General features: G+C 38.7%; 2 protein-coding genes across 2 annotated transcripts; both read left to right on the top strand.

The window, feature by feature from the left end:
* Window positions 1-714: 714 nt before the first annotated feature.
* Window positions 715-3,332, top strand: fis1 (fission, mitochondrial 1). Its single transcript, XM_046051905.1, has 5 exons — window positions 715-812; window positions 1,254-1,386; window positions 2,079-2,155; window positions 2,247-2,352; window positions 2,461-3,332. Exons 1-5 carry the CDS (start codon window positions 768-770, stop codon window positions 2,562-2,564), a joined length of 465 nt encoding a protein of 154 aa, XP_045907861.1. The 5' UTR covers window positions 715-767; the 3' UTR covers window positions 2,565-3,332.
* A 4,931-nt stretch (window positions 3,333-8,263) lies between these two features.
* cldn15a (claudin 15a) lies at window positions 8,264-11,263 on the top strand. The gene is made up of 5 exons (XM_046052378.1): window positions 8,264-8,480; window positions 9,375-9,539; window positions 9,890-9,971; window positions 10,054-10,161; window positions 11,167-11,263. Exons 1-5 carry the CDS (start codon window positions 8,264-8,266, stop codon window positions 11,261-11,263), a joined length of 669 nt encoding a protein of 222 aa, XP_045908334.1.
* The last annotated feature ends 1,308 nt before the right edge of the window (window positions 11,264-12,571 follow it).

Raw genomic sequence — 12,571 nt, 5'->3', positions numbered from 1 at the left:
ACCACCTGTCTGACCTCTCTGTTGGGGCCTATGCCCACCTCTCTGATGGATCCCTTGTCCACCAGCTCTTCCTCTCCCTTACTGTCAATTGTGCTCCATACTGAAAGAAATTGCCAGTGTTAACACACTGCCTCTAAATGGGTGACCAGTTGTGGTTACAAGATGAAATCAATAATGAGTATTCATGTGTTAGATAAGGTTAAATGTAATTTAGATGTCCATACGAACACACATTTTAAAAAGCTTACAAACCAACTTAAAATCTATAGGTTTACCAAGAGGTTCAGTGATTAACCATTAAGATCAGTTGGATTAAGTGTTTGTCAAAAGTATTTATGCAAAAATAGAAGCATATCAAAAGTATTGTCAGCATTGCATTGTGACATATGAAATGTATTTCTTTGATAACACACTGATTAGGTGTGGTGAAAATGTTACTGTGTAATTTTGTGTGATGTACTTAAGTCAATTGAACGTGTGATTCCATGTTTGAAATTGCAGCCTTTTTTTAAGACCTGCTTTGAGTTTTCTTCTAAGAGTTGTGAAATTTTACCAAATACTTGCGATAATTGTACCAAAGCGATAACGAAAAAAAACTGTAAGTAAAGGATCTGAATGAAGGACTGGACTATTTTCTCAGTGTGATATTACTACTTTTAGTTTAGTAAGGGATCTGAATACTTTACCAGAGAGCTCTGAAGATGACGTCTGAAACATCTATAACATGTGACTAAAGGGGGGCGGGTCCAACATTCATTTCCGGAAACATGGAGGCTGTGCTGAGCGATGTTGTAGCTCCTGAAGACCTTTTAGTAAGTTTTCAAATTATTAAACCTCTTTCTGTCATTCAGCATACATATTAAAAGCATACACGACACGCGCAGAGGTCCTGACAGCACATGTTCACTCGGTACATGCTGAAGTTTGGCTACAATGCGACGTTATGGATACTTTGTCGCGTCACCTCGCTGGCTAATGCTAATGATGGTGATGATCAAAACTGGCCAGAGTGTCATCAGACTTATCACTAATGACTCAGGCGAAATACAGTGTGGGGGGAAGATATCTACTTTACTTAACTAGCTGCCATAACAGCTGGAGACTACCTACTTTTGCTCAGGAAATGTTACGCAATGAATGACGTGTAACGTTTATGTGAGCAAAGAGAGGGTTTGTTGTTTTGTTTCACAGCCAGTACGGGTCGGTAGATTTAGCTTCATGTATGTGACGAAACCTTTGCTTTGTTTTGACAGAAATTTGAGAAGAAATACAACAGTGAGCTGCTGAAGGGAGCCGTGTCCAAAGAAACAAAATTTGAATATGCTTGGTGTCTGATCAGGAGTAAATACACACAGGACATCAAGAAGGGGATTGCTCTCTTGGAGGGTAAGTTAACGATATGTGTTTTTGTTCCTATATTCAAAGGCACAAGCTGCATGAGAGCCGACTGATAACTGGATTTGTGAGGCTCATGATATTTAGGAGTTTGAAGAAATCAATATAAATCGGGCAACTATTGTTTATAACATAAATACATAATATGATCAAACACTTTTGATAAAAGATCCTTTAAATTTGGTCAGATTTTTTGGACTGGGACTCATTACAGTTTCTAAATTACCATAAACATATTTTGTATGTCTGTGTTTTGGTTTATTGTATCAGCTTTCACATAGAGGGATCATGTGATAATATTGATTGTAAAAATAGAACTTGTTCAGAAATTATCCTTTAAATTTGGTTCTTAAATAATTCAGATTTCTTTTGTACTGGGACATTTTACAGTTGAAAAACAAAGTTGTCCACTGTTGACACTGTTGTCTCTTAATCACCATAAACCTATTTTTGTATGTCTGTGTTGTGGTGTATTGTAGCGTATGAACTATCAGTGATCATGTGATAATATTGATTAAAAAATCAGTCAGGCTCCAGTCACTATTACTTTATTGTAATCTGATTTTCTCAGTGTTGTTGGGAAATATCAGGACAGGATTGCTGTAACGTATTAGCTTCTATGTTTTCATAATGTAACCATTTAAATCTATGTTTTGTGTGTTTGTCTGTCTGTTTTGTCTTAGAACTTGTTCAGAAAGCATCAAAGGACGACTCTCGAGACTTCCTGTTCTACCTTGCTGTGGCCAACTACAGACTCAAAGTAAGTGTGCCTCGCAGTTGATTACATCATTTAAAATGTGCACACATTCGAGAGAGTACTTTCTCTTTCCTCTCCCCTGTTCATCTTCCAGGAATATGAGAAAGCCCTGAAGTACATCCGGACTCTTCTAAAGAACGAGCCGGGCAATAAGCAGGCTCTGGAGCTGGAGAAACTCATCGACAAGGCTTTAAAGAAAGGTAAGAGCCAGTCTGGGTCGTAACGAAACAACAGTTTTTTGTCCCTGTTTCGTGAGTGAATATAAACAAAATATTACACACAATGCTGACACTCATGTTGTCATCTAGACGGCTTGGTTGGTATGGCGATCGTCGGGGGAATCGGTCTTGGCGTGGCCGGATTAGCGGGCCTCATCGGTTTGGCTGTGTCAAAGGGAGCTGCTAAATCCTAACCTGGACATGGGACATCATGCCGGACTGACACACTGACCCTTCCTCTGCATAAACAACATTTAAAACTTTGTGCAGAACGCTTGAGGGATGTAACTTCTTGGTTTGAAGATGAATATGTACTGCAACACATTAAAGGGTTTGAATAATGCCAGTGAATAACTCGTTTTCATATTTTTAACAGGGTTGAGATTCACCATACATATGACATTACTTACCTGTCTATTCTACACACCATAGCATGACACTTTTTATTATTTGTGTATATAAATTAGAATAGTCGAAGTTAATCCCAATTTTATGTAATTTGTCAGTTAATATGCGCCTCAGCCTGAACTTCCTAAGTTGAAATTTACATTTTGTTTAAAAAAAAACTTTATTATAGTGCAGTTGTGGTTCTTTTACTGTCTGTTTAATTATTTTTTGACATAAAGAAATTGTTAAGGAAAGTGTTATTGGAGCAGTAGGAAGTGTAGCTTGTGATGCCAAAAGATTTGCTTGTTGTTGAGGTAGCAGTGAGTGCCATACTGCTGGTAGAAGACTAGAAGAACAGCTACTGCTGTGGAGGCAATGAGGAGATGTTTGCATTTATTTTGGACATAAGGTTTCTGTTCTTTTGTTCTGAATTCAACTTTAAGGTAAGGGACGCAACAAACTTATTGGAGATGAATACCTTCTGTCATGTTAAATGCATTTCCTAACACTTACCTGTGCTACATTTAATGGGTTGTGTTTTCCATCTTGTTAAATAAAATGATTTTGAACTGAAAGACATTATTGTTTTATAGTCTTAATTATTGTGGAGCTGTTCAGTGACAACTACCTCATTGGAGTACCATACGCAGGTATGAATACTGCAGAATAAATGCATCCAGAAAGACACAAATGCTAATAAACCAACAGCATCAGAAACGGTAAGCTCTGAATAGGTCTCAGGTTACACATTGACTAAGTGACACATTTATGTTGTTTATGTAAATAAAATGATAACAAGGAAAAAGGAGCACTCCTCACATATGAGAAGCTGAAACCAAGAAATGTTTGGCATCTTTGCATGGAATATGACAAATGATTATCAGAATAGGTGCCAATAAGTTGTCTGTTAATCAACTAACTGATTAATTCACTAATTGTTTCAGGTCTTGTAATATAATCGAAACATAATTGAAATCTTAATTTGTAGTAAAGTAGCTATATCTGTCAAATACGTAATGATGCAGTAAAAAGTACTAATATATACTCTATTACAAAAACCTCAAATATGTAGTTAGGTACAGAACTTCAAGAGTTAGCTTTATAATCTTTATCAATAAATGTAAACAATGATATTGTTCTCTTTATGTCACTTCACTTTTTCGTAAAACACAAGATGCGATGATGATACTAATCTTGTGTAAGGAAACCAAAGGAGCAGTGGTAAACTGCATCACATGGTTTAAAAGTGGAAATATGTGATTGTTGGTTCCAAATGGTTTCATGTCCTCAACACAGAAATAAGCTTTATTCTTATGTAGATCCAACAATATAAAATGAATAAACAAATCATTACAAAAGCAATCAATAAATACAGACAAAATGTGAAATTAACAAAATAGATTTTAAAATACAGCTCAAGTATATGAAATATTTTTTCAACCTGCCTCTCTCTTACGTTTTTTTTTTTCATTCCAGCAGTTTCATAATGTCTTTATTTATCTGCAGCCTGTAATCTAGACATTGTTTGAGAGAAAACAAAACTGTATCATCTGCATACAAATTGGATGATATGACTGTGTCTCAGGTTTTGTCTTGTGAAAGACCAGGAAACTGTGATTTTCAATTTATGTCAGTCGACATCTGTATATCAGTCATTTTCATAAGAACCTTTTGTTGATGGCGCACAGTCCAGGATACATTTCCATCCTTATCACTGTAATTTATTGACTATATTAAATGTACAAGGAGGTTTTGGTGGACAATGCGTGAGAGTGTGTTATGATCATTATCTAAGTAATTGAGACTTCAGCACTAAGGTTGGGCCGTACACGACTGAACAGAAATGCACCCTGCCTAGTACACTCTCTGTTGATCATCTTCACATCTTGCCCCCCTTGGAGATTCAAGTTGCCATTTTATGACGGGTAGGCTTAGGGAGGCTATCAGTTGTGTGTGCTGTTATCAGCCTAGTGGGATGTTACTCATTAACTCACCTGCTGGGACCGAAATTCCCCAGGGTCAGATCTGTAAAAACAATAATCTACTTTGGTGAGAAAGAGGTGATTGAGTGGGTAACCGCAAACAGAAAACTAGACATCTGGGTGGTTGGAAGTCCACAAACAATTAATCTAATACCCACACAGAGGAGCAAAAAACCTAATAACCAACCAAAGCTGGTCTCATCTTCAGGCTCATCCAAAGCGCTGTTTAAAAACACTTTAAGATCAATGATTCATCAAAGTCAATGTAATTCAGATCGGCTTCAGTGAGTTTCAGTCACGATGGCCAATGTTTATTGAGTATCCACTGGTCTGAACACATGGTTGAGAGATATTAATGTGTAATCACTATGAATGAAGGGAAAGCGTCTGGGAACACGGCGTGTTAGTTAAGTTACACCCTTTATAAATGTCACAGTTATTTAAAAGTTACTGTATAATCCCGTAGAACAGCAGGTTATTGTCTGTCACTTTATATTGCTGCAGGCAGTGACAGACAGCACAATTAGATCCCCCCCTCAATTTTAATATTTCCATCTAGCTTTGATTATTTTCATTCCATCTTCCATCAAGAGAAAGATAGGAAACTTGTCGAGATCTTATTTGTTGATACAATCACATTGATTCATTTGATAGTTTTCTGGATTCTGCACCAGCTGCAGACAGTATAAAAGCAAGACTCTATGGATGGCAATGTCGGTCTGTTGGTAGGTCAGTGATGGATGGACGCAACATTTTGCAAAGGCACTCATGGTTCCCAGAGGATGAATCTTGGTGACTTTGGTGACCCTCTGACGTTTTCTCTAGCGCCACCATGAGGTTGTCTTTTGTATTTTAAAGTAAAAATGTTTTTAGAGCATTTAAGCATATTTCATTTGTTTCTAACACATTTATATAGCTGTTAAATCCAACAGAACAACCGTTATATGTAGAAAAAAAATCCACCATGTGGCCAGACCGGCCACTGTGCTATGCCATTCTCCATTCCTACTCTGCCCTCTGCCATAACCAGACACCCAGCCCTTTTCCCTGCCACGGCTTTGGGGTAACACAATATATGTTTCAGGCACCTCGCTCGTTTCTGCAAGAGGGATCTTGAATTTGCCCAAATGTTGTCACGCTCCCGGTGGCTATGTTATGTTTACTCCCCAACCCATCCTGTTCTTCCTGAGCTCCTCACTCCAGCCTCCCAAACCAAACCTCAGCCCCAGGTTCCCAGCTATCAGCCAGCTAGCTTTCAGTCTGGTAGCTTCTAACCAGCTAATCTCCAGTCTGCATCCCTGTCAGCTGGTGTAAGGCTCACTAGCCTCCAGTCTGATTTTGGGTTCATGAGCATGCAGCCTTCCTGTCCTGAGCTGGCTCCTAACCACAATGACAGTCTCTGCTGCCCAGCGCCCCAACCTGGTCCCCAGTCAGCAGCACGACCGACACCTGTTTCTGCTGAGCTTCATATGGCTCCTTGTTCCTGAGCTGCAACAGTCCTCATTTCCAGAGCAGCAGCAGTGCTCAGTTCCTGTGTTGCTGCAGTCTCCTGTTTCCCTGGCTCCACCGGCTCATCTGCTAGGCTCTCAGTTATCACTGGTTTCCAGTCCTGGAGCCCTGTTGCCGGCCTACTGCTCTGCCCTCCAGCCGCTAGTCTCCGATTCTGCCTTATTCGCTGGTCTCCAAAGGGATCCCTCCTATGCTACCGGCCTTCAGGTCATCTTCCTGCCTGTCCTCCAGAGCTGCTCTGCCTACGTAACCAGCACATAGACCGTCGTCCAGAAGTGCCACGTCCTTCGGCCCTGCCTCCTGGTCGCCCTCCAGCTCCTCTTCTGTCCTGGCCCCAGTCCGCCTGCCTGTGCTTACCTGCTTGGCCTCTGTCCTGCCCAAAGGCCGTCCACCTAAGGTCCCCTGCTCTATCCCTGTCCAGACCCCAGGTCATCCATCTGAAATCACATGCTCCATTCTTCAGCTCCCAGACAACTTGTCAATGAGCTGTAAGCTGTAAAAATGGGCTTTGCAAACAGCTTGACAATATAATTATACATTTATGACTGGGCAGGATCCCGTTTTCAGAGGAGCTCAGATGGAGGTGAAGTATAAGAGGGAGGCCAATGAGTTTAGATTCACCTGTCGTTTCTGCATTTTTTATAATAATCAGGTGATAAGAGGAAGGTTGCCCCTCAGAAAAATACCATATTTTTTTACTTATATTTAAAGTATTTAGGGTTTTCAACATCATTAGGGTTCATCCTCTGGAGAACATGAATGTTTGTTCATAGTTTCACTGCCATCCATCCAACAGTTGACGAAGATATTTCCCTCTAGAATTATTTACCCTATAAAATGTAATTGCAGTCACCTTTTTCAAAATGTTCAAAATAGGTTTTGATTAAAGATAACATTTTTACAACCATTTCTGTGTCACTGCAGTTGGTTTACGGTTAACAAATGTTTCTTTGCAAACACTTCATGTCTCACTTCCTTCCGGAAAACCGACGAACAGCTTGGATCTGGTTTATTGTTGGTGTCTCTCTTTCTGGAACCCCGTTCTTGATCTTTATACAAACTGGTCTGCTGGTTTTACAGATCTCCTCACCTCTGAACACTTAGGGGTTTTGTCTGGAATGCAGCTTATGATTCATCTTAATATTAACAGCACGGTGCACTCGGCATGCCCTGGATCTGGCATCGCTGACCCAACAGCTGTCAAGAGGATTATTCATGAAGACACACAGAAATGGCAGGATGAACTGGGTAACTTTAGACCTTTAGACTTTGGGACTTGAATTACACCAATTACATGTTGATTATTTTCCAAAACATTAGAAAATGGTGGGTGTGATGCTCAGTAATTGTGACCTTCCTGTCCTGTGGCCTTGAGAAACGAAAACAATAAAAAAAAAAAAACATCTTATGGAAGTACTGCGTATAATGCCTTTTAATGAGAAACTTGGGGTATAAAGATATTATATATTATGTATAAAGATATTAAATATAAATATTAAAATTTTTGGGAAAGCTCATCACTGTTAGCATTTAAAACCTTTTAGAAATAGCTAACAGTGTTTGTTTCTTCATCAAATTGTATAATTTGAGAAAGTCTGCTCCTAAATCTGAACTGATCAAATGTGATTTATTTGTGATTAGATGCATTGTGAAATCAAAAAATTCTAGCTCAAATATGTCTAATAAAGACATACAGTGCAGCGTCATTAAGAGCAATAGATGACCCTTGTACCCGGAGAGTGAGCTGATAAACACCTGTTCAGTATCAGGGGGGTAAAATGCAAAAAAAGTGTGTGAGGGGAGGGGGGAGTAGAGAAAGCAATTCATATAAATCATTATACATATCTGTTGAGCCGGACACAACTCACTGTGGCAGACCGCTCTCACACACTCACACTCACTGACTTTCTATCATACCCAAATCAGATGTTGTAATTTTTGCAACAAGTTTTATTGATTTTAAGAAACTGAGATCTGGATATACTTTTGGTTGACTGCTGGGCCGAGAAGGGGACATGGATCCAATTGTGGAAGTAGTGGCTTTGGTGCTGGGGTTCATTGGTTGGGTGATGGTGGGGGTTGCCCTGCCGAACCGTTACTGGAGGACCTCCACCGTCGACGGGAGTGTCATCACCACCTCCACCATCTATGAAAACTTGTGGATGTCGTGTGCATCGGATTCAACAGGGGTACATAACTGCAGGGAGTTCCCGTCACTGCTTGCTTTGAGTGGTATGTTGACAAAAAAATCTATTCAAAAATACCACCTGTTACAATGTAGCCTAAATATGGATATGACTTTATATACAGTCCAGTGTTTCCCATTTTCCCAGTCCAAAAATCATCTAATTGCAACAAATACTTTTGAATTATACATTTTTTTGATTCACAGAACATCAATCATAGATGATTTTGACAAAGTAGTTAAATTACATGCAACACTGATGCTGGGAAATGATTTGTGTTTTGTGAAATGAAGTGTTTTACGAAAGGTCAGAATGGGCTCATTTATTGTAGAGTCAAGATGTGTTCGTGTTAATCCAAAAAGCATTGTAATATGAGTCAGAAAACAGCACACGAACAGTAGCATGGAAAATGTTACTGTAAGCAAGAATGCAGATAAGATAGTTTCTCAAAAACAAGCATTATCTTATACTACCATGAACACAACAGCTACAGACAAACAGGTGTCTTCTGAGGGAAAGTTGTTCAATCCTGAAGTTTCCTCATGTAATGGCGTCAACAAGTGGGTAAAAGTGTAATGGCGTATAATCCCCTTTTAATTTTATAACCAATCAAAGACTGTAAATGACTTCCGGTTTTGATTGAGAACCAATGAGAATGTCTCGTCCCAGGAGAAGCATACTTTGAAAATATAAATGAATGCACAACTGAGCTTTGGTGGTTTTTTAGACCTGAACACATCTGGCACAGTGATGTTTATTTACACAACAATGCTTTGTCATAATTATATATATATATACACAATGTTTATAACAAGACACATTTATAGGCCAACATCAAATCTTACACTGGCCATAATCTCATGACCCCTTTCAAGGCTGATGACATTAAAAAGGTAGTGAATTCAGTGGCAGTTTTGGTTTATTTCCATGCTGTGTTCAGGATACGTCCAAGCGTCTCGTGCCTTGATGATCACATCAATAGTGTTGGGCACCTTTGGTCTGATGGCGGCCCTGATAGGACTACAGTGTTCGAAGGCTGGAGGGGAAAACTATGTGCTCAAAGGGAGGATTGCTGGCACGGCAGGGGTCCTTTTCATACTTCAAGGTAAAATACATTTAAAAGTGTATTTTAGGAGAGAATAAACCAGTGAAACTGAATTCTTTCTGAACAGTCAGAACAAGATATAATGACCTCCTAAAACACTATGCACCTATAAAAAGATAAACTTTTCCAAAATACTAATAAATTATAATCATGTTTTACTGCTCATTCTAATCAATTCTCAATAAATGTCATAATGGTTTCCTGCAAGACTTTGGACCTTTAATAAGTCCTCCATAAATTTACTCCTGGTTCCCTGCAAGACTTTGGACTTCTGTGTAACTATCTGGTAGCTTATCCGCTCCTTCCTCAACGATTAAAGAGTATTTCATTGTTCTGTTTCTATCAAAAAGGTATGTGCACAATGGTCGCAGTGTCCTGGTACGCCTTCAACATCACTCAGGAATTCTTTGATCCTTTCTATCCTGGTATAAGGTAAGAACATGGTTTGGGGGGGGGGAGGGGGGACGGGGACTAAAAGGCTGTTGGATGACTGAAACTCCGCTGTGTGTCAAAGGTATGAAATAGGAGAAGGACTTTATATCGGCTGGTGCTCCGCTGTGCTCGCCATCATCGGAGGAGCCTGTCTCACATGCTCTTGCAAAATGGGCACAGAGGAAAAATAGTGAGTTTTAACTGTTTCATCCTATTGTATTTATTGATGGATTTACTGTTAATTGATTAGTTGGTTAATTGATTGCTTTTAAATATTTATGCATTGTTTTACAACCATTTGCATTGCTCTCTCGTTCCTCCGTACACCAGATGTAACTCTGGGAAAGTCTTTTTTAAGTGTAAGGTAGTGAAATGAAAGAAAAAAACTGGGGTTAAAAAGATGGATTAATGAAAAAATTACATATGGTATGAATGAATCAATATATCCATTAATTGATCAAATACAAATAATTAAATAAAACAATAATTAGCTAGAATAACTAATATCTAAATGGATAGTTGACTTTAAAAATCAGCACAGTTTTGGCTGGGGAGGACCCAGAAAACCTTGACATTAATTTAGAAAGAAATTCATGGCACTCTGGCGGCTTGTTGTGGCAGGACTGTATTAATTCACCTGTGGGAAGTAACATGAGCTCTCATCGGACATTATCACCTGAACCTGTTCTTTCTAAGGACCTGTGTTTTTGACATATGGAAAGTTTTATTTAGGCTCTTTTTTTAAAAGGTTGGATGAAATGGAATATAAATCAAAAGGGATGGTGCACCTGGTGGTGGGTGTGTCTGTAGTGAGAGAAATCATCACACTGGTTAAAGCCACCGTTTGTACGCTTTGAGAATTGAGTTTGGCGTCTCCCAGTGGCAGGGTAAAAAAAGACTATGCTTCAACACACAGGGCTGAGACCATAGACTACCTGAGACAAATGCTGATGTAAAATAAATGATGGCTGACTTCCAATTAGCTCCTTCCTTTCAGTTCCCTGGTATTGTGCACGCTGGCTCACTGTCATGACTTTACTGAGACATTTGAATACAGTGAAGCCATCTTTAATGTTATTATTAACACCTGTGCCTTTCCTGCTATGACAAGTCAAACTATCTGCTGTGATAAATGCCCACATTTAGGCATCCAACACCAGCGACTCACATTTTGTTTCACCATCTTGTTTTGCAGCCCTTTGCCTTATCAAACCAGGGGAACTGTATATTCTGGAGCTGCACCGACCAGGAGCGTAGCTAATAGTACTTATGGCCGAAATGCTTACGTTTGAGCAAGATCTTACAAATGCCGGAGGTAAACTTCTCACCTCAAATTTTGTTGATGCATCTAACATGTGCTAGTTTTCAGTTTTTTTCTCTTCAGATGTAGCTTTTTAAGGTCCATCAAATGTTCACTAATGGAAGTAACATAGCACCAACTGAACTGTATATAATCACAATATCAGGTGTGAATTCTGTAAAAATTAAATACTGAAGCTGTAAAAAAGCTAAGCTGCTTATCACTGTGCACATTTACAAAGTCACTTATTTTCAATCATTTGATGATCTGCATACACACTTCTAGACAAATGTTGAAGGTCAAAACTGTGATCATCCAGAGATTTGTGTGTTGTTTTGTACAGTTTTATAGATGTGAAAGAGGGTGAAGGAAGTTATCTTCATTTTGATGGGTTTCGTTTGTTTTATACAATTGCACATAATAAAATGTGTTTTGCTAAACATTTCGTCTTGACTTTGTATTCTTGTAGTCAATAAAGTGATTGTGATTGTATTATTATATATAATAGCAATGCTAAGTTATTGTATTATATTATGTTAAATACTGCATTTAAAAAGAAATGAAAAAAGAAACAAAAGTCTTCTAAATAAATTATGGGGAATTAGGCATGTATTATTTAGACTATTCAGACATCACTTCATGTGTTTTAAATGTAATATTTCCATAAATCTTTACAATTTAAATGTGCTACAAAATGAGGGTTTTGTACGAGAAAATTATCCTGTTATCAGAGAAAACAACAGTCGTTATCTCGAGATCATGAGAGAATTAAATTAAAAATTAAAAGGATATTCTTTTTCAGAATTACATACTTTTATTTATTTATTACCAAAAATGTTTTGCTGCATTCACGGGCTCCTCGGATGGTCCCACATCCCGAGTTGTGAAGTCATTCTTCTGATACTGGTGTGTTCATGAGCCTTTAAGCCAGAATGTGCAAACAACATGGACGGTACTACAAAGATGTGTTGGATCGTCATTGTCAACCAAATATGCTGAAACAGTTTAAGATTTTGCTTGTACTGCAAAATACTGCTAATGAATAATATTGTGTCACACATTAATATATTTTAAATAATGCTTAGTCCTGAGTACATCGCAGCAACGCAGCAACAGGCCTCCAAACAAGAGCCACATTGGTAAAATTAACTTTCGGTTTCCCTTTGGTAAATATGCACAATGAACAAGTGCAACCGGATCTACTTTATCTAGTTCCTTACATAAAACACGATGTAATAATATAAGTTATAACCATAGACTGCCATGCACTGTGACGACACTGGGGGGGGGGGGGGGGGGG

This window comes from Micropterus dolomieu, linkage group LG06 (assembly GCF_021292245.1).
Source record: "Micropterus dolomieu isolate WLL.071019.BEF.003 ecotype Adirondacks linkage group LG06, ASM2129224v1, whole genome shotgun sequence".
Lineage (NCBI taxonomy): Eukaryota > Metazoa > Chordata > Actinopteri > Centrarchiformes > Centrarchidae > Micropterus > Micropterus dolomieu.
The sequence above is the reverse complement of the archived record's forward strand: the minus strand, read 5'-3'. Positions and strand labels throughout refer to the sequence as shown.